Source organism: Syngnathoides biaculeatus, chromosome 6 (assembly GCF_019802595.1).
Source record: "Syngnathoides biaculeatus isolate LvHL_M chromosome 6, ASM1980259v1, whole genome shotgun sequence".
Taxonomy (NCBI): Eukaryota; Metazoa; Chordata; class Actinopteri; order Syngnathiformes; family Syngnathidae; genus Syngnathoides; species Syngnathoides biaculeatus.
This window is the reverse complement of record NC_084645.1, coordinates 31,020,729-31,043,584: the sequence shown is the minus strand read 5'-3', so window position 1 is coordinate 31,043,584 and position 22,856 is coordinate 31,020,729. Positions and strand designations below refer to the sequence as shown.

General features: G+C 43.6%; 1 protein-coding gene across 5 annotated transcripts; it reads left to right on the top strand.

Annotated features, from left to right (window-relative positions):
- The first annotated feature begins 78 nt into the window (after positions 1–78).
- On the top strand, positions 79–21,242 carry LOC133501770 (high-affinity choline transporter 1-like). Of its 5 annotated transcripts, none has more exons than XM_061821719.1 (9): positions 79–281; positions 4,567–4,768; positions 4,869–4,982; positions 15,910–16,065; positions 16,190–16,338; positions 16,472–16,618; positions 18,740–18,893; positions 20,281–20,498; positions 20,580–21,242. In XM_061821719.1, exons 2-9 carry the CDS (start codon positions 4,585–4,587, stop codon positions 21,102–21,104), a joined length of 1,647 nt encoding a protein of 548 aa, XP_061677703.1. In that variant the 5' UTR covers positions 79–281; positions 4,567–4,584; the 3' UTR covers positions 21,105–21,242. The 5 variants fall into 5 exon arrangements, with proteins under 5 accessions (XP_061677703.1, XP_061677704.1, XP_061677705.1 ...); XM_061821720.1 differs by lacking the exons at positions 79–281; positions 4,567–4,768 and adding exons at positions 6,883–6,953; positions 8,479–8,697; XM_061821721.1 differs by lacking the exons at positions 79–281; positions 4,567–4,768 and adding exons at positions 6,883–6,971; positions 8,479–8,697.
- Positions 21,243–22,856: the final 1,614 nt, after the last annotated feature.

Sequence of the window (22,856 nt, the reverse complement as noted above, 5' to 3'; positions counted from 1 at the left end):
GTAACCAGTGGGTAGTGGGCAGCGCTTTCCGGCGTCATGTTTTTTTTTCGTCTTTTCCGGCGTCATGTTTCCGTAAATTTCCACTCGCAGTGACGCCATACGAACGTAGCACGTTCGGCCGAGCTGCCGAGGACGAACAATAGAGCCGGGAGTCGAGCTTAGAGGAGTTGATAAAGCTGCCTGAGGGAGGCAGATGTGAAAAGACAGAAGAGGAGGAGAAAGCAGCAGCAGCAGCAGCAGCAGCGGCAGCAGCAGCAAACCTTTGGCAGTCCCGCGGAACGGTGAGTTTTGACGTGGGTCTCCCCTTTGACATGTTAGACGCGAGCGTTTCGGTCGAATCCTTTGACGCCGACAGGTGGATGGAGGTCATATTTGGATGTATTTTTGTTTAAAGCCTAAACGCGCATTTCATTCATTCTAGCGCCAGCCCCCCCCCCCAAACTCACACAGTCCACGAATGCCCACTAAAAAATTCAAATAGCGGGCAGTTCCCACGACCATTAGGGCCTACCTTATTTTAGGTTTTATTCTGTGTGTGTGTGTGTGTGTGTGTGTGTGTGTGTGTGTGTGTGTGTGTGTGTGTGTGTGTGTGTGTGTGTGTGAATGATTTGTCATTGTAAAAACGCGACGGCTTAATCTGTAAAGTACCAGCAAACGAGGCCTTAGTACAGTATAGCCATTAAATAAGAAGGCCCTCCCCCCCACCCGAAACTTTCCGCTTTCTGAAATGTGATTTTTTTGGTTCTGACGACGAGCAGGTAAAACTCTTTAGGTGGAGGTCGCCGACTAAGATGATGAGTGACAAAATAATACACCTTTTTTTTTTTTGTATTGAGTTATGAAGATTTTCATTTGTTCATACGTATGAAATGTGGTTGTTCCTACGGATGGCTTGATGCATAGTTAAGAATCACCTCATTTAACTGGTTGCTTCTGGCATGTTTACAATGTAAACCCCATAAAACCGAGTTTCTAGTCATTTTGCTCCCAGTCTATACTGTTTGCAGTATGGTTCCCTGTGGCAAAATGTAAAGCGGTGTAGTTTTACTCCGTGCTGACAGACAAAGTCACATGCTTTACTGCTTCTGTCAGTATCTGATATTTTATGCCTCCCTGAAGTGTTTTTTTTTTTTTATTATATATAAAACCACAGTAATCCGCCCTTATGTACAATAATAAAGATTTTTTATAGTCTTTGTATCCTGTTTTGTAGATGGCCCTCAGAGGACTTTATATATAAATATGTTTACAATCACGATTATAATTGTATAATTGATAATGGGAGATGTTCATTTGTTCATAGATATCAAAACGAGGCTCACTTCCTAACTTCTCTTCACATTAAACAAGCGATGTGAAACCGTCAAGAAAATGGTGTGAGGAAAAGACCCGAGTCGTTCAGTAGAGTCGAGGGATGGGAGAGTCTCAGAAAATCTCTTCTGATTCGGGAGAAGCACCAGAGCAGAGGTGCCCAGCCTCAGCCGTTTTCCTGTGTACTTGTGATCCGTGCTTCTACTTCAGCCAGCAAACTCGAGACTGAAGCAATAGGTCACGCTGCTCACTGCTGCTAAGTAGTGCTCTCCTTTTGCCCTCCATTGTTTAGATTCTTGCACAAAGAAATAATTCACAGACTGCCGGCGAGTGAGGGGGCGAGAACGTGCAAAATGTTTTTTTTTTTTTTTTTTTCGGGTTTGGTGGCTTGCTCAACGGTCCCTTCATAATTTTCGGGAAGCAGAGGAGCGACATTTGTTTGTACGTTGTCATACTCAAACTTTTTGAGTGGAATGTTTCGTGCCCTTGAACAATTGCAATGCATTATCTCCAAAAGTAACAAACTGGTATTGACTTAAATATGTCATTTGGACTCAGTTTAATTCTTTGTAAACACTACGACATTATTCAGTTTGTTTTTTTAATAGAAATTGACCGATTGTCTGTCGGGGGATGATTATCAGCATCGCAATTCAGCATTTTGACACATATCGGCATTGCCAGTTATTTTAAAATCGGACCACCTATAAGAGATCAATTAAAACTGGGTAAGACTCAGGGAAGTATTTATTTACATTTTCAGTTCACTTTATGAGCGATGCTCCTGACCCTGGGAATTCCCCACTTTTTTATTTGGACTTTAAAACAATGATATGGTACAGTCCCCTCCTCGGGTACTGACATGGCAAAGGGTGAGGAATGATTTTGAAAAGTAGTACAGAGATGAGCCACAGAAGATTAGGAGCAAAGTTTAATGGACTGATGAGACCAACATTGACCTCTACCATTGTGATTGAAAGGTCGAAGTATGGACAAAAAAAAAAAAAAAAAGATCTGCCTATAATCCAAAATACTCCTATAGAAGTAATAAACGCTCATCACATCAGTGCAATTTATTTAGAACTTGTTACGCTCCATAAAGACTGAAAGTTGTAACTTTTCACTTCATTTTCGCTTTGGAATGAAACTCCAGTCTATCTTGGACTTGAACAAGGGCGTTGAAATCTGTCTCAATATCCGAGGTGGTTATGCGAAGGACCGCTGAGAGGTGGTCATCAGTGATAGATGATCTGGTTGGATTTATCGAACCGAACCACTGAGAATGTCTGTTCCTTTACTGTATGCAAACTGATCCAAAGAGGAGTAGAATCCTTCCGAGCATGGCTTCTCAGGTGTGGAAAATTCTCCTCTTTGAGGGAAGAGTAATAATGAAGCAATGAGACTGACCTCACTCACCATATTTTGTCTAATTTTCCCTCAAAAGTGCAACAAACTGTCTATTATTTAAAGCCTTTGCTCTGATAAAAATTAACTATTCTAGTTACAGCTCCAACAGCAGTGTTAATGTTTAAGTGATTTACACAAGACTTTTTGATCAAAAATATACCGTTAATTTCTGCCATCTTATCCTGCAGTCTTTTCAAAAGTCAAACATATTTTTCCAATCAACACCGTTCGGGTTCTGATGGGGTAGGGTGGGTAGGTGTCCTTCCCAATCAGGTGTGGGGAAAAAAAACAAACAAAAAAAACCATGTGGTTCCGATTTCCCGACCGACACAAACATTTTTACACCACGTAATAAATCTGTCAGGGTTGTGGTTCTCCACGACCACGTCCGTTGAGTCGGGTGTTTTACAACAGCCGCGGCGGGCGCCGTGGCCGTGTGCCGCCACTTCTTATGGGTGCTGTTGCACCTTGTTACGCCCTGATTATGTTGTGTATGTAAGCCTTGTTTTTCATGCCACTTGTACAAAAATATTTAGTTAAAAAAAGCCTACCCACTGTAGTTCTGAAATCGGAGGGGGGCCTCACGCCCTTCCAGATTTTCACTGTCATTGCCCACCTGGTACCAATACCTCTCAAGAGGACTGGTACCAGGTGGTGAACTAATGGGAAGGGGAACCCACGTTACCCTTTCAGGTTGTGCCAGGCCAAGCCTCATGGGTGCAGGCCCGGTCACCAGGTCCTCTCCTTTGAGCCCCACCTCCTGGCCTGGCTGGATTGATTACGACCTGACTTTCAATAATCTAATCAAATCAATCGCAAAAACTGCTTTCTACCATCTGAAAAACATATCTAGAGTGAAGTTTTGTATGTGTCAACTGTGGTATGATTGTGTTGACTCCACGAGGGCGCGACGGTCAGTGACGACAAGGAAGTAAGTTAGGGAGTTGGCGGGCATAAAGAAAAATAAAGATCACGCACATTGAATGACACAAGGGACTAACGTCTGTTATTTAATAACATGACATGGTGTCAGAAGTGGTGAAGTTAGCGTGGAGTAAACCTAACGTAGCTTCGTTTGGACGGCGGTGGAGAAAGGATGAGTTTAGAAGGAGGAAACATGACCGGCGGAGCCAAAGCTCCCGCCCGGGTGAATAGCGCGCCACAGCAGCCGATTTCAGCACCTTTTTGTTCAAAATTTTTTTGGGAAGATTTCTAATTTCCAAGGATGAAAAAAATAACTCGGTAATTCCAAATCTAAAACACTTCTTAATGAACATCTGCTAAAAGGCATTTCAGTGAACTTAATTCTTGCTGTTTGTATTGTTTGTTGTTACAGATTTTAAAACCCAATATTCTTTTAATAATCAGGATCCATATCTCTACTTTTCAATACTGTGTAACATTACAACTGTTGAACTACTGGAATATTTTCAGTAAGCTTGTGTGTTATTATTGTATATAATGTCAATCGGGACAATTTAATGTCTATTTCAGCAAATTATGTTTAAATTGTGTACAGAAGAGACTTCCTGGTCTTCCATGGGCCAGAGTTTGATAAATTATGATTTTTATTGACCTCTTTGTGTTTTTAAGTGTGCTTCTCCATACATTCTTTTCACAAACGAATTAATTCTTACTTTGACACTTAGATGAAATTGCTGATACTAGCTGCAAAAATTGATTAAATCCGACCTATGACAAAGGTCCAAATGTAAGTAAAACTTGAACCCACCTTATTTGGTGAACAGTAAAACATGGTGGCATTTATTCAGTTTGCAGTGTAATTAACTAAATAATGATCAATAATCATCTGGGGCTCCTTTTTATTGTGGTTCTGTTTGTGGGCAGCATTATTGGTTTGCGAGGATGGCAGTACATGTGGCCGGACTTGTGGCCGTGGCTGCCTTTTACGTGGTTATCCTGCTGACCGGGATCTTTGCGTCACGCAAATCAAAAAAAGTGGAGAAGAAATGCACTGGCAAAATGAGCGAAGTCACCATGGTCGGGGGCCGCAACCTCAACGTCGCGATTGGCGTTTTTACCATGACTGGTAAGACTTCTTCTCACATTGGTTACTTTGTAGTGCATTAATTTCACCAATGACTTTTTGTTTCTCATCTGTTTTTTTTTTTTTTTTTTTTGTCTTTTAGCAACATGGGTTGGAGGAGGTTACATTATGGGCACCGCTGAAGCTGTTTATTCTCCTGCTCAAGGTCTCGTATGGGCTTTTGGACCTCTCGCATATATTTTGAATTTCCTTATAGGTGAGTATCCGAAGCGGGAATCGGTTCTCATAAGAATTAGAAGTGAGATTACTTAATGGCTGTAATTTCCGGCCTATAAGCCGCAACTTTTTTTCACACGATTTCAACCCGGTGATGCGGCTAATTTGTGCATTTTTTCTAACGGCCGCAAGGGGGCACTTGAGCGGAAAAGGTAAGCGTGAGACCGGTGGAATATATGTGCCAAGGAGGTGACTTTCATTGTTAGTGCTGCGCTAGTGTGTTACTGCCATGTCTCAGTAATTTTTACTGGTATGTTTTTTTTTTTGTTGTTTGTTTTTTTTTACTGGCCCTGTTAGCACGGCCCTAGCATTAAAATCTACCGTCTTTCTTGGTAAATATCTCATGTTTCAATGAGGATTTCAATGTGGCCACTTGCGGCTTTGACACAGCTGCGGCGTATGTATGTACCAAATGGCATTTCCTTTACAAATGTACTGGGTGAGGCTTATAACCAGGTGCGCTCTGGAAACGCGGAATTACGGGATTATCATTAGTTTAACAAATAAAATACACAGACCGGTGCAAGCAAGTCACCAGTCCACACGCCATCCTCACTCGTGTTGTCACAGCAAACCAAAATCATACAAAACAACCAGAACCGTGAGTGAAGAAATAATTGTGACAATATATACACTTCAATGATATTTACGAAGGTTTAGTGCCACAAAGCATGCTGGGAGCGTCTCCAGCCTCCCAGTGATGCTACGATATCCTAGCTTAAACCATACGCTAGTTAAAAAGGCAGCAGGAGCAAAACTTAGTTTAGTTGGTCTTTATTGAAGTTTTGAACAATTTACGTCCTGACATAATTATTTTTTATTAATCCTCATCCACAAAAATCCATCAAAGTCCTCATCTGTATCTGAAATGAACAGCTAGGCAAGTTCTATGGCCAACACGCCAGATTCCCTCTCGTCATTGTCAGAGTGAGTCTCGTTGCCGCGCGGCTCCACGGAAATGATTGTGACTTCTGCAAAAGCTCAGAAGTCGAAAAACGCCTCCTCGTCTTAGTGAAGTTGTGTTCGCCATGCCGCTCGCAACTTCACTTTGATGCCCTTAATGCACCGACGTCGAGCAGTTGAAGTTCTTTTTTTTCAACCCTCCAGAATCATGGCAAGGTTCGACTGCATTTGCTGCGCTTAACTGATAGCTTGCAGTTAAACTGTTCTTGGTAAGGGCGTCTTTGCGTTGTCGCTATTTTCACGCGCTCCTTATCCAAAACGATGTTGTTTTGCACTAAGCAAATACCGGCACAATATACCTACTGGGGAGCAGCATGTCCTTAGCGTCCGTCTTCCACCCCCACCGTTCCCCAGTTAACAACCGCATGCTGTCCTCAGTCACCCACCTTTCCGCTATATAAGCGGTGTGTCGGTCGGTAATGCACCGTCAGTCAGGCAGCGGGGTCGTCAAAGTCACACGATATTTGCAGATTTTGGAACTCGGTGCACCCATTAGGCGCGCCACATTATAAGGTGCCCTGTCCATTTTGGAGAAAATTTAAGACTTACGTGTGCCTTATGGTCGCAAAGATACAGTACTGTGTAGCACGGTGGTTAAGGATGCCATTAAATTACAAATGCAAACAACAACAGTACAGGAAAACACGCTAGTCGCCGAGTTCCACACCCATTTTATGCTCTCGCTTAAGAAATCTTGACAAATATAAGTATGGATGCTGCTGTAAAGAAGAGAAAAATGTATCACATTCATACGGAAGGGGAGGCGGACAACTTTTTAGCGGTCATTTTCGAAGTGCGTTTGCCTCATCTGCCAGTGCAGTGAAAAGTGGAGCGGCGTTTTCGAACTGTTTATGGAAAATACCACACTGACGTAAATAAATAAGGCGGAAATATTATCTTCAATAAAATCTCTGCAGCTGTAAAGGAGTACAGTTACACGGCGCTGTGAAGCCATGGCTGATGTGTGGAAGGACACGAATCCACTGACGTGAGTGACACGGCCCAGGTGTGCATTTTCATGCGTATGATGTTTAGTGTTCATCAACGTGAACTTAGATAGTTACACAAAATGTTTAAAGTGAATTATGTTGTGTAATATTGGCTCATGCCTAAACATACATTTACACAAAAAGAATCGTCAATATACTTTAAAATAAATGTGTTTTGCAATTTTGTAGTGGGTAGATCTTTGTGACATTATCTTTCTATTTCAACATTGGTCATTCTAAATTATCTAATTGGTCGATATCTGGAGGCTGGATGCTGGAGAAGTAGATCTTGGGGTAAAAAAAAAAAAAATGTCTGGGCATCCCTGGCATAGATCAAATAAGTTTGTTTAAATTTGACATTGTGTCTTTGAATTTTTTTTCATTGTTGCCCATTTATTTGTTGTTACTGAATTATGTCTCTATCAATGTGCAGATGATTTGACCCAATTTAGGTGAGGGTATTCGGGTTCCGATCACTTACTGCTTGATTCCTAATAATGTGTCGTAGGACACAGTTATCAACGAACTTCCTGAAAGTTTCAGGAATTAGTGGACTCCAATCCGCCTGTGGGAATTTTCCACTATTTTTCTAGCTCACTCCCTCCGCATGCAGCAACCTTGTCATTGCCCATTAGCTAGACCGGGGGCCGGCAACCCGCGGCTCTTTCATCGTTATCTTGCGGCTCTCGTGGCTTGGGAAAATAAATTAGAAGTGTCCGATTGAACTGGATGTTATTTGTCTCAAAAATCTTGTCTCATGCCTCCTTATGAAGTATAAAGTTTTTAACTTCTTTCTTCAAGCATTTTGCATATTCAGTGATCACCGTTCGGCTTCTTCAGAAACATTTGACTGCCGGCATATGGGGGAAGCCCAGCCACACCAAAACTGCACAATATCTGAACAAAGTATTTTATTTTTGTTTGTTCATTTGTAGTTGTAAATAGTAAGATTGTGATCTCGAGAAAGTAAAATAAAATTGTGTATATATAAATATTATTTATTATTTTTCGTCGCCGACACGGCTCACAGACTGCAGCTGGGAGTCCTGCGTAAAAATAAACGTGACTTCCTACAGCCCTGACTTGCAGATGCTGGGCGTGGAGGTTCAGGAGCAGAAATCAATGTAAAATGAATATTCTGGCAGTTACTTTGCAAATATTTATTTTCATTGTTCAGTGAAATAGTGCTCTTTTTTTCCCATTATATCATAATCCCCTCGGCGATGAGGAGTCACCGCTGTTTTTTTTTTTTTTTTTTTCCCCAAGTTGCTCTTTATAGTGGAACGGTGGGTCAGCTGTAAAGCGTTGGCCTCACAGTTTTTAGGCCCCGGGTTCAATCCCACCCCCCGGCTTGTGTGGAGTTTGCATGTCCTGCCCGTGCCTGCGTGGGTTTTCTCCGGGCACTGCGTTGTCCTCCCACATCCCAAAAACATGCATTAATTGACACTTTAAATTGCCCTTAGGTGTCATTATGAGTGTGACTGTTGTCTGTCTCCATGTGCGCTGCGATTGGCTGGCTACCAGTCCAGGTTGTACCCTGCCTCCTGCCCGATGTCAGCTAGGATAGGCTCCAGCACTCCTGCGACCCTCGTGAGGAGAAGGATAAGAAGATGGATGATGATGCTTTTTAATTAACACTTTGGCAGCACACTAAACTTTCCAACAACAAGAACGAGCTGCTCGGTCACCGCACTCTTCCGCCTGGTCTACCTTACTCCCCCTCCCCTCCTACCTCTTTAAAAGGTACGTTCATAATTATAGGCTCCACTACACATCCGAAAGCTCAAAGGATGATGGGTCACAGCATTATTGTTAGCTAGAGCAATAATTTAAATTCAGCTTTTGCAATTCTTAAGACATTTTTAAGAGTTCAAAATGTGTTCATTTCAAGAATACAAGTTAATTTTCTGAAAAAGATGGACTTCATGGTTTACAGAAGCAAAGCACTATTTTACTAGTGTAAAGATGTTCATATAGACTAACGTCTTCATTTCAGATTTCAAAAAGTGTTTCCGCCTCCTAGTGTTGTCTTTTCTGTGAAAACCGGCTCCAAATGGCTCTTGGAGTGTTAAATGTTGCCGACCCCCGTGCTAGACGGTGAGACTTGGCCATATTTGTCCTGTAAGTCTAGTGTTGGTTATTAGTCCCTAACAGCGGTTGCCAAATGGTTGATCATGGGGCTCAGATTTTAGGGTCATGTGACGTTTTAATACCTACTGGGGGATTCATGAACTTGGGTGATGAGATGTTCTTTGATGGTAAATGCCACATCATGGACACACATCATCAGCAGCTTATCTCTTCCAAAATAAACTTTATCCACTCCCCTTCAGACATTAGACCATCCTCCTCCTGTTGGGCTCCTGACTGTTTCTCTTACTTTCGGTAAAAAGGCAGTATCTGTCGGGGCGGCGGTCGGGCAGCAGCACAGTTGAAGACAACCTCTGCTCTTGATAATGCTTGATAAAACATTTTTGAGGACATGAAAGGAATTTTTTTTTAATATCCCACAACAACATTACCCTGAATCTAGGGCTGTCATTTCCAAATCTTTTTATAATGGATTATCCAATAATCGTTCCCGCCCTTCCCCGCAAAAAAATGCATCCATCCATCCATTTTTTTCTGAGCTGCTTATCCTCACGAGTGTCATGGGAGTGCTGGAGCCTATTCCAGTTATCATCGGGCAAGAGGAGCGGTACAACCTGAACCGGTTGCCAGCTAATAGATATATTTCACGTAACGTCATGAGTATCATGACTTTTGTTTACCACGCCCACTGGACGGCAAAACTACAATGCAACTTGTGTGTTTTAGCGATCTTTTTGTGAATGTTGGCTTGCTTATAAGCGTCTCACGGCCTTTTCATCAAATAATATTTCATTGTGTGGCTTATGGTTGTAAGAAGAGACAGAAAAAGGGGTCTGACACTTCAGGCATTGTTTCCCTTTTGCTGGGCATTCAGCTAATTTACTGTGGTATCCCCAACACTTGTTACATATTTTTACGGAGGTCTTTGGGCTGTCAATATGTCTGCTAGCACCCGCAGTGAAATTTTGCTTTCCAGGTTTGCGGTGGATAATGTGAACCTTGTGGTTGTCGCTAGCCATAGCTTTTCGCTTCACCTTTGCTAACACTTGGGAGCGAGCTATGATCGCTTTTTTACGAGCGTGCCACTCCGGCCCCTGGCTGAGTAACTTTTGGCGCACACTCGGTGAGTTTGTAGCAAAAATTATGCGGTCTCTGACCATCTCATTGCGGTTTGCGTAGTTCTTAGTCTTTAAGCAACAGCTTGAGTTCTATCACAAAGTGCTCAAATGACTCGCAGTTACCTTGCGCCTTCTCGTGAAACTTATATCTAGCTAATACGGGGTTTACTTTCGGAGTGAGGTAATCAGAGAATTTTTCGTAATAACTTTTTAGCAACTTATCTTCGTCTCCAGTCAGTGTCCACGTATTGCTGACATCCCGTCCTTTATCGCCGATCCACAGCAGGAAGAAACTGCAACTTTCCTCCTCAGCTCTGTTTTTTAAGCAGTCTCGGGAATATGAGTTCGGCATGTTGCTTGAATCTCCGCCACGCATCTAGTAAATTGGATGAGTTGGAACACTGAACGCCTCCTCCTCGTCTTCGTTCGTTTTTTTTTTTTCTTTCCCGTGAGTCCGTCGTTATACATCCGTCAATCTGACACCATGTTATGATCTTGCTGTCGTGTTATTGAATAACGTAGATGTGAGTCCAACTGTACTTTTTAACCTGGGTGATATTTATCCCCCCCCAATCTCTCTAGCTCACTTCCTTATTGTCCTGTCTCTCGTGCCCCACTGACATCGACACAATGCTCTCGAGTTTCACATGTGGCTTCTTTCTTTGTTCTTTCTTTATTCCTCACGCCAGCACAAATGCCTCAATCACTTCTGGTTACAGCGTTCGTTTGTCAAAAGACGTTCAATAAAAAAGATCAAAAGATAACTGTTGCCAAAACATTACAGTATACCTATATATAGCTTCCTAGCCATGATATGTAGACACAATCCTGCCGTCCAAAACAAACAAACACGTGGTCGGCGTTACGTCAATGAAAGTATCACACCTGGGGGCAATTTAGAGTATCCAATTAATGACTTTTTGAGAGGTGGGCGGGGCCGGCATTGAACCCTGGTCCTCAGAACTGTGAGTTCAACGCTCTACAGCTGCCCCACAGTGCCCCCCCCCCGCCCCTGCCCCCCAAAAAATCCAATAATCAGTGCAGCATCTGCAGTGGTGCGGGTTTTGTATCACTCTGTTTTTGTAAAGAAGGAGCAAAGGCGAAACACTCATTTCATCAATCAATCTACATTCCTACCCTCACTTATAGTCACCAGCTGTGCGTCATGACCGAAATTATTACAGATAAATTATTAACAAGGCCTGAACTCATCTCCTTAAATTGCATTTTTTTGGTACGGAGTCATGTACCTTCTTCTTCTTTTCCTTTCGGCTTGTCCCGTTAGGGGTCGCCACAGCATGTCATCTTTTGCCATCTTAGCCTATCTCCTGCATCTTCCTCTCTAACCCCAACTGCCCTCATGTCTTCCCTCACCACATCCATAAACCTTCTCTTTGGTCTTCCTCTCGCTCTTTTGCCTGGGAGCTCCATCCTCAGCATCCTTCTACCAATATACTCACTCTCTCACCTCTGAACATGTCCAAACCATCGAAGTCTGCTCTCTCGAATCTTGTCTCCAAAACATCCAGCTTTGGCTGTCCCTCTAATGAGCTCATTTCTAATCCTATCCAACCTGCTCACTCCGAGCGAGAACCTCAACATCTTCATTTCCGCCACCTCCAGTTCAGCTTCCTGTTGTTTCTTCAGTGCCACCGTCTCTAATCCGTACATCATGGCCGGCCTCACCACTGTTTTGTAAACTTTGCCCTTCATCCTAGCAGACACTCTTCTGTCACATAACACACCAGACACCTTTCGCCAGCTGTTCCAACCTGCTTGGACCCGTTTCTTCACTTCCTGACCACACTCTCCATTGCTCTGTATTGTTGACCCCAAGTATTTGAAGTCGTCCACCCTCGCTATCTCTTCTCCCTGTAGCCTCACTCTTCTTCCCCTCCACTTTTCTCATTCACGCACATATATTCTGTTTTACTTCGGCTAATCTTCATTCCTCTCCTTTCCAGTGCATGTCTCCATCTTTCCAATTGTTCCTCTGCATGCTCCCTGCTTTCACTGCATATGACAATATTTCTGCGAACATCATGGTCCAAGGGGATTCCAGTCTAACCTCATCTGTCAGCCTATCCATTACCACTGCAAACAGGAAGGGGCTCAGAGCTGATCCCTGATGCAGTCCCACCTCCACCATAAATTCCTCTGTCACACCTAAGGCACACCTCACCATTGTTCTGCTGCCATCATACATGTCCTGTACTATTTTAACATACTTCTCTGCCACACCAGACTTCCGCATGCAGTACCACAGTTCCTCTCTTGGTACTCTGTCATAGGCTTTCTCTAGATCCACAAAGACACAATGTAGCTCCTTCTGACCTTCTCTGTACTTTTCCACGAGCATCCTCAAGGCAAATAATGCATCTGTGGTACTCTTTCTAGGCATGAAACCATACTGTTGCTCGCAGATACTTACTTCTGTCCTGAGTCTAGCCTCCACTACTCTTTCCCATAACTTCATTGTGTGGCTCATCAACTTTATCCTCTATAGTTCCCACAGCTCTGAACATCCCCTTTGTTCTTAAAAATGGGAACTAGAACACTTTTCCTCCATTCTTCAGGCATCTTTTCGCCCGCTAGTATTCTGTTGAATAAGTTGGTCAAAAACTCCACAGCCATCTCTCCAAATTGCTTCCATACCTCTACCGGTATGTCATCAGGACCAACTGCCTTTCCAGTTTTCATCCTTTGTAGTGCCTTTCTGACTTCCCCCTTAGTAATCATTTCCACTTCCTGGTCCTTCACTCTTGCCTCTTCAACTCTTCCTTCTCTCTCATTTTCTTCATTCATCAACTTCTCAAAGTATTCTTTCCATCTATTTAGTACACTACCGGCACCAGTCAACACATTTCCATCTCTATCCTTAATCACCCTGACCTGCTGCACATCCTTCCCATCTCTATCCCTCTGTCTGGCCAACCTGTAGAGGTCCTTTTCTCCTTCTTTCGTGTCCAACCTGGTGTACATGTCTTCATATGCCTCTTGTTTAGCCTTTGCCACCTCTACCTTTGCCCTACGTCGCATCTCGATGTACTCCTTTCGCCTCTCCTCAGTCCTCTCAGTATCCCACTTCTTCTTCGCTAATCTCTTTCCTTGTATGACTCCCTGTATTTTGGGGTTCCACCACCAAGTCTCCTTCTCCCCTTTCCTACCAGATGACACACCAAGTACTCTCCTGCCTGTCTCTCTGATCACCTTGGCTGTCGTCGTCCAGTCTTCCGGGAGCTTCGGTTGTCCATCGAGAGCCTGTCTCACCTTTTTCCGGAAGGCTGCACAACATTCTTCCTTTTTCAGCTTCCACCACATGGTTCTCTGCTCTACCTTTGTCTTCTTAATCTTCCTACCCACCACCAGAATCATCCTACATACTACCATCCTATGCTGTCGAGCTACACTCTCCCCTACCACTACTTTACAGTCAGTAACCTCCTTCAGATTACATCGTCTGCACAAAATATAATCTACCTGCGTGGTTCTACCTCCGCTCTTGTAGGTCACTATATGTTCCTCCCTCTTCTGTAAATAAGTGTTCACTACAGCCATCTCCATCCTTTTTGCAAAGTCCACCACCATCTGCCCTTCAAAGTTCCTTTCCTGGATGCCGTACTTACCCATCACTTCTTCATCGCCCCTGTTTCCTTTACCAATATGTCCATTACAATCTGCACCAATCACAACTCTCTCGCTGTCTGGGATGCTCAGAACTACTTCATCTAGTTCCTTCCAGAATTTCTCTTTCAACTCTAGGTCACATCCTACCTGTGGTGCATAGCCGCTAACCACATTATACATAACACCCTCAATTTCAAATTTTAGTCTCATCACTCGATCTGATACTCTTTTCACCTCCAAGACATTCTTAGCCAGCTCTTCCTTTAAAATAACCCCTACTCCATTTCTCTTCCCATCTACTCCGTGGTAGAATAATTTAAACCCTGCTCCCAAACTTCTAGCCTTACTACCTTTCCACCTGCTCTCTTGGATGCACAGAATATCAACCTTTCTCCTAATCATCATGTCAACCAACTCCTGTGCTTTTCCTGTCATAGTCCCAACATTCAAAGTCCCTACACTCAGTTGTAGGCTCTGTGCATTCCTCTTTTTCTTCTGACGCTGGATCCGGTTTCCTCCTCTTCTTTGTCTTCGACCCACAGTAGCTGAATTTCCACCGACGCCCTGCAGGTTAGCAGTGCCGGGGGCGGGCGTTGTTAACCCGGGCCACGACCGATCCGGTATGGGATTCTTTAGATGAACGCTCATATTTGTTTGGCACAGTTTTTACGCCGGATGGCCTTCCTGACGCAACCCTCTGCATTTATCCGGGCTTGGGACCGGCCTACAGATTGCACTGGTTTGTGCCCCCATAGGGCTGCATTGGTACGGAGTCATGTATAAATTCTGTAAAGAATTTGAGACTACAAAATCAGCCTTTACAAAACAGTTAGCATGTGTGATTATTACATTACATTTCAGGTCACTTTTACATGTCATCTGTACATTACATGTGTAATAGTTTCACTTCTGTCGTTTTCCGCAATGTTTCTCACTGGCCTAACACCGCAGTAACCGCAACAAATGTCCATGCAGTAAACATGGACAGTGGCAAAAGGTTCTGGGTGCTGTGTGAATATGCATGTGTTCACTTGCGTCAACCAGCGTTAACTCCCTCGTTCCATGTCATCGCGTGACTGAGCCATATCAAGTAAAGTTTTGTTTTCATCTTTTGTCATGTCCAATTTTTGACAGTGTTTCATGTTTTTTTAGACCAAGCCTTTTGCCTTGTGATTTTTGTACCGTCACCCTGTTGGTCTACCTTCCCGTGTATGACCTCTGCCAGGCAATAAACTGTCCTAAAATCCACGCTCACATCTCTGCTTCCTGCATCTAGGTCCTATCTCCCGCCTTGTTTGTGACAAAATCAAGTTTATTTATCATTGCTAGTATTCTGGTGTTTCGGAATGCGAGAGGCCATCATGAATTTTGATCTCATTATGCACATGTGAGCGTGAATTGACAGGAACTGACAAGAAAATGGCGGCACCGTGTGCTGGAGACGGAGTAAAAATATTTTTTTTAAAATAAAATACCGACCCTAGTTCTGAAATGTAGAAAATTGGATGCACAGGATTTTTGTTGCGGGGCAGGAGGGTTGGGGGGGGTGATTTGCTTGATTGGATGATGATTCAAGTCATAACTAATAAGGACAAAAAAAAAATAAGCAACCAATTCCATCATGCTTTGTTTTAACTAATAGTCAGGACCCTCTGTAGCATGTCACCTCCTCATGCTGATCGCACGCAGTTATGGGATGGCGTTTGTCCCGATCCAGCCAATGCGGGCTTGCTGGTCAATCATCCGCAAAAGCTCAGTCGGGTCAGGGCACTCCATTTTATCTGAATTTCACATTCTTGAGCTAATTTCTGATGGACAGCCCTCGAGAGCAGAGGGGTGTGTTGTCATCTTGGAAGTGTCGCGTTTGCAGAAATAATTGAAAAAATATATTTGATTTTTCTGTGTGGAAGCTTGTTGATCGTATTTAAAAGACCCCCATGAATTTACTGACTCGGTGCTCCGCCCCAATTGACTTCCAAGGAACTCGAACGCCAGAGCAAACAATTTCATTTTATTTTTGGAGTCAATGTTTTCTGTCTAATTTTAAATATTAAATAACCCTTTAATCAAATGAACATTCCCAAAACAGTTTACTTTGGTTTATTTTCTGTCTTTCAAGGAGGATTGTTTTTTGCCAAACAAATGAGGTCCAAACGCTACGTGACGATGTTGGACCCATTTCAGAATCGCTACGGCCAATTGTTCACCACAGCAATATTACTTCCTGCTTTGCTCAGTGATATTTTGTGGGTTGCCTGCATCCTCGCTGCCCTCGGTTGGTAATTAAGTTTTAATGCATTTAATTTGCATTTTAATGGAGCTTATGGTTCTGGCTGTGAGCTGTATGTTTTGCACTCACGCAGTTTGTTTTTCTTTGTTTGATATGATATCCTTTCCAGGGGGGACCATGCGTATCATCCTTGAACTGTCATCTCTTGCCTCTATCCTGATATCTGCGGCTGTTTCTATCATCTACACTTTTTTAGGAGGCCTCTACGCAGTTGCGTACACCGATATCATCCAACTCTCCTTCATGTTTGTCAGTCTGGTGAGCAGCAAGGTCGTGCGATTGCCGTCTATCTATGAGGAATGACAAAGCAGCTTTTGTTTTGAAAATCTTTTTATCCACGCACATTTCGTTCAGATTGCTGTGACTAAGTAGTGTTTGTTTTGTCTTTCAGTGGCTCTGTATTCCCTTTATGATTCTCAGTCCTGTGGTGACTGACCTTGCACAAGTAGCCCATTTCAACCAGTCCAACATCCATTCTTGGGTTGGAGAGGTTAAGCTGGAGGATGCCGGAAAATGGATAGATGACTTTCTCATGTTGGTAAGATATTTTTGTTCAATTTCTTTTTTAAAATTGTTTCTGTGATAATTGTCATCATGCGACGATGATCATTTATGTCACACATTTTTTGTCTTGTTTTCCAGGAGCAATAAAAAAACCCCACCAGAAACATACATTGTAACTTCTGCGGTATCTGCAACGAAGACATATGTTTAAATGTAATCAGAGCGCTCTATGACAAAGGTCATTTATTGTTTATGTGGAGGGGATGGTAAAAATGACTTAGTTCCACAGTCCAAATTTAGCCACTCGACTCTGATCTCCATGCAGAAGTCATACATGTAAAGTTTACTCTCAATCATGAGTAATGATTGTTTGGCAGTGAATGGAGATGTTTTTTTTTTTATCTCTTGTTGTTGTTTTGCTCCTGTGGATGAACAGTGAAGAAAATAAGTGTTTGAACACCCTGCTATATTGCAAGTTCTCCCACTTAGAAATCATGGAGGGGTCTGAAATTTTCAAGGTATGTGCATGTCCACTGTGAGAGAGATCATCTAAAATGAAAAATCCAAAAATCACAATGTATAATTTTTTTTTTTTTTAAATAATTTATTTGTGTGATACAGCTCCAAATAAGTATTTGAACACCTGAGAAAATCAATGTTAATATTTGGTAAAATAGGCTTTGTTTGCAATTACAGAGGTCAAAACGTTTCCTGTAGTTGTTCACTTGGTTTGCACACACTGCAGGAGAGATTTTGGACCACTCCTCCACACAGATCTTCTCAACATCAGACAGGTTTCTGGGATGTCGCTGTGAAACACAGACTTTCAGCTCCCTCCAAAGGTTTTCTATTGGGTTTAGGTCTGGAGACTGGTCAAGGCCATGCCAGGACCTTTTTGTGCTTCTTACGGAGCCACTCCTTGGTTTTCCTGGCTGTGTGCTTGGGGTCATTGTCATGTTGAAAGACCCAGCCACGACCCGTCTTCAATGCTCTGACTGAGTGAAAGAGGTTATTCCCCAAAATCTCACAATACATGGCTGCAGTCATCATCTCTTTAATACAGTGCAGTCGTCCTGTCCCATGTGCAGAAAAACACCCCCAAAGCATGATGCTACCACCCCCATGCTTCACAGTAGGGATGGTGTTCTTGGGATGGAACTCATCATTCATCTTCCTCCTAACACAGTTTGTGGAATCATGACCACAAAGTTCCATTTTGCTCTCATCTGACCACAAAACATTCTTTCATGACTCCTCTGTATCATCCAAATGGTCATTGGCAAACTTAAGATGGGCCTTGACATGTGCTATTTTAAGGGGGGGAACCTTCCTTGCCATGCATGATTTCAAACCGTGACGTCTTAGTGTATTACCAACAGTCACATTGGAAACGGTGGCCCCCGCTCTTTTCAGGTCATTGACCAAGACCTGTCGTGTAGTCCTGGGCTGATTCCTCACCTTTCTAAGGATCATTGAGACCCCACGAGGTGATATCTTGCATGGGGCTCCACTCCGATTGAGATTGACCGTCATGTTTAGCTTCTTCCATTTTCTAATGATTGCTCCAACAGTGGACCTTTTTTCACCAAGCTGCTTGGCAATTTCTCCGTAGCCCTTTCCAGCCGTGTCGAGTTGTACAATTTTGTCTCTGGTGTCTTTGGTCTTGGCCATGTTAGTTTGAGTCTTACTGATTGTATGGGGTTGACAGGTGTCTTTATGCAGCTAACGATGAGATCGGGATCTGATTCATGATAATACATGGAGTGGAGGTGGACTTTTAAAGGCGGACCAACAGGTCAGAATTCTAACAGATAGGTTTTCAAATACTTCTTTGCAGCTGTATCACACAAATAAAGGGTCAATCATACATTGGGATTTCTGAATTTTTCTTTTTAGATTATCACCTTTGCATTAGACCTACAATGAAAATTTCAAACCCATCCATGATTTCTAAATGGGAGAGCTTGCTACATAACAGCGTGTACAAATACTTATTTTCTTTACTGTCTGGACGTCCCTACAGCTAAACACTGACAATACAGTGAAACCTGAGCTCTACAGCAGCCGCACATAGTTTATTTAGCAGGCATAGATATATTTCGTAAAAAGATGCATAACTAATATGCTGGATGAACTTATGTACAGTATGTTGTAGGCTTTAGGGGGACTGGCGTACCAATCTTTATACCAGAGGATCCTTGCAGCAGCCTCCTCACACAAAGCTCAGGTTACCTGCTTTGCTGCTGCCGGCTTTGCTTTTATTATGGGCATCCCCTCGGCGATCATTGGAGCTGTGGCTGCATCTGCAGGTACTGTACACTCTCATCCCGTAACATCCCATCATATGTAGTATTCGAGTTTTAATACACTGAGGCCGCTCCAGTGCATTCACGCCATCTGACCATCACAGATCGACTATCATTTCGATGGCTTTTGTTTGGTTGCGAGGAGTTTATTTTTTTTTTTTTTACCACTTCACGCACATGCAGCATGAGGAAGGCAAGACTGTGCGGCTTTACAGTGGAACAGTCAAACTACTCAATAAGACGTTGGCATCGAAGGGAGGGCGGAGACTTTTGCAGCAAGATTATCCAGTCCCTCGATGGTACATACATTGCTGTTGTTACCGTCCCATGTGCAAGTCCCCCTACCATTTGATCCACTTGACAGCCCCTCTCTTCACCGGACTCTCAAAGACGGTCACAAGTCCCATCACTGTAGCGTTCCCCCGGTATCTCATGGTTCATTTTTCACACCCCTGCTATATTGCTATTTTTGATTAGTTTTAGTGTATCCCCAGTTTCCCGTTGAATATTTCAGCCATTTAATGAACGCTGGGAGAGGAATAAAACACAGCAAGCGCACACACACGCAGAAGACGCTCTCGGCCACAGCTCCCGTGCAGACACCTGCGGGCAGACTTGTTGATGTCACGTCCCACCCGATGATGCCCGTCTCTAAAAAGCATGTGCATATATCGAACATAAAGGCGCAACAAATAATCGATTATGAAATTCACTGACAACTATTTAACCTATTGCGAACGCACTAGATTATGCCTTATTTTAAAACAGAAATTCAATGACAGGTTCAGATTAAGGGTACGGTTTTACCAGAAATAAATCAAATCCGTACACACAAAACGGTCCAAAAACTCCAACCCCTCTCAGTTACATTGATTCCAGAGTTCAAACTTTAGGTTGAGGTGTTCAGGGTTCTTCCCCGCAAGGGGGGGTGACAGTCCATGTTACAAGAAGCAGATGGGGCAAACGAGAAGTGGCTCACACTCCACCGTTAGCAAAACCACAAAGCACTTCCTGCACGGGTGGTGGTTCCACAGAAATGGGATCCCCCGCCGTTCGCTCAGCCTGAACCTAAAAACGCAATGTTGCACCTTGGGGACTTCTCACACATCAGATGTCATGGTTGGGATTGTTATTGATTTTGGAGGTTCCACTGTACACAGGCTATTAGGTGTAAGTCTCCAAGGATGCCAACACATTTCCAGTCTGTCAGCAGGGTGTAAGGTGAATTTTCCCAGTAGAATTCAAGTTAAATGTGCGTCAAAGGAATGTTTTTCTTCATTGGTTGATAATGTGATAATTAACAAGGGTTTGTACATCCTTTTTATCCCCATTACCATAATTTTGTTTCCCCTCTCTGTCTCTGTATGTGCCTCTATATCTCCTCTCTAAGACTGGAACCAGACAGACTATGGTCTACCCCCACCTTATGAGCGCGGGGAGGCAGGGAATGTCCTGCCACTGGCTCTGTCCTACATCACACCCGCCTGGGTGTCAGTGTTAGGCATTGGCGCTATAGCAGCAGCAGTTATGTCCTCCATGGACTCAACATTGCTCTCATCAGCATCCATGTTCACACAAAACATATACAAGACGACTTTGAGAAAGCAGGTGTGTGTGTGTGAGTTGTATGAGTGGAGCAACACGACTTTTTGTCGATGTATTTTTTTTTTGTGTGTGTTTGTTTTTCAGGCATCAGAGAGGGAGCTGCAGTGGGTGATCAGGATTAGTGTGCTACTGGTGGGCCTGGCTGGGACCGGTCTGGCCTTTAACAAGAACAGCATCCTTGCTCTCTGGCTGCTCGCGGCCGACCTGCTCTACTGCATCGTGACCCCTCAGCTGGTGTGCGTGGTGCACCTCCGCTCTGCTAATTGCTACGGCGCCATCAGCGGCTACGTGATAGCGCTGGTGCTTCGCGGGCTGAGCGGCGAGCCAGCGCTCGGCATCCCTCCTGTGCTGCTCTACCCTGGATGGAGGGAGGAGGATGGCATCATCACACAGTACTTTCCCTTTAGGACTCTGATTGCGTTAATTTGTCTGACGGCTGTCATTGTGGTGTCCTACCTGGTCCAGTTGGGGTTCTCTCGCCAGCTCATTCCTCAGTCCTGGGATGTTTTGGATGTGTTTGAAGAGAAAATGGAGGCAGAAGAGGAGGAAGAGAGACCAATACAAAGTTTCAATGAGGAAAAGAACTATGTCTTTAATACAGCATTATAGGATTGCGGTGTTTGCCAATCCTCTTTCTGCACACATTCTTAGATATTTTCTACACTGTAGTGTCTTCAACAAAGTATTGACTGTTGCCGTTAATTGAGCCCAAGGCTTTAAGGCCGCTATTAAAATCTCAGATTCCGATTTTGTTGTTGAAACCCATTGAATCCATAGCTTTATCTTTTCATCCATTTCTGTAGGTTTCCTGTGAAAAAATTGATCCTTATGAAGTGATTTGTTTTCCTATTTTCTGACCTCTCCGGAAGCTATTGGACCTCTTTGCACGCAATAAGAACTGTTTGGGGACGAGACGCCGTTATTGGTGGAAGGGGCGTCCTACTCTTATTTTAAGTGTGGGGATTTTTTTGTACCATTGGGGAGGGAGTGTTCTTTAAAATGGTTCACCGTATTGTGGATTTTGTTTTCCCAAAATTATACATTTATAATACGAACAGCGTGTTAATTGTTGTCTTAGATTATCCTGAGGTATCCATGCAACGGTACTGTAATGACTTATTTTGGACAGCAGATGGGGATACAAGAACGTTGGAAGGATGAACAGGTATTGGCCTTAAAACGTTGTGGGAAATGCAATGATGTCATGGATACTTTTCTTTCCAATATCTATTTAGTTTCATTGTTGGGCTTTTTATTGGCCGGTCTAAAGTAATGGGGAAAGAACTGTGAGCCAATGCAAGCTGTACGTGGCCCACGGGCCATATGCGGCGCACAGCTGAGTTTCAATACAATCACAAACGTGTAATGTCTGGATGTTTCCTCACAGCATGGCCCGCACAGTCAACTCGGGTGAGAGTACCTCGGCCAGCCAGTAAACGCACCTGGACATGGAGGAGCCCTACGGGAGGACACCAAAGTTCAGGTTTCTCTTGGAAAGCTGAGTAGAGAAAAAGTATGACATTGTAAAAGTAGTCTCAACCTTTGAACCAAGTCACATATTTTACACTAGTAATATCATGTACAGATCAACCATCAAACGCCACCCTAAAGGAAAGCCTCACCGTTGCAATTTTTACAGACGAGTTTGACATTTACGAGTAAGAAAGTCCAATGTCTGTCTCCGGTGAATGTACCACGAGGTGACTCTGACAGCGCCAAAGCACTCATCCATTTTCTGAAACGCTTATCCTCACAAGGGGGCTGGTGGCATGGTACACCCTCAACTGGTTTCCAGCCAATCACAGAGCACATTGAGACAAACAGCCGCACTCACAACCACACCTAGGGGCAATTTGGAGTGTCCAATTCATGTTTTATTTATGTATTTATTTGACTTTACCGGAGGCAACACAAACCCAAATCTGTCCATCCATCCATTTTCTTAGCCGCTTATCCTCACGAGGGGCGCAATAGTGCTGGATCCTATCCCAGTTGTCACCAGGCCAATCGCAGGGCACATTGAGACAGACGCGCTCACAATCACACCTAGGGGCAATTTAGAGTGTCCAATTCATGTTGCATGTTTTGGGGTGTGGGAGGAAACCGGAGTGCCCGGAGAAAACCCACGCAGGCAGGGCCGGGATTTGAAACCCGGACCTCAAAACTGCGAGGCCAACGCTCAGCAACTGCCCCACCGTGCTGCCCCAGTGAGAAGACCATTACAATAGTCAAGTCTACTTGAGCTAAAAGCATAGATGGGCTTCTCCTGGTCTGCTTGACACGTGCAAGCCTTCGCTCTAGATATATTCATCAGATGGTAAAAGGCAGCTTTAGTAATTGATTTGATGACTTTTGAAGGTC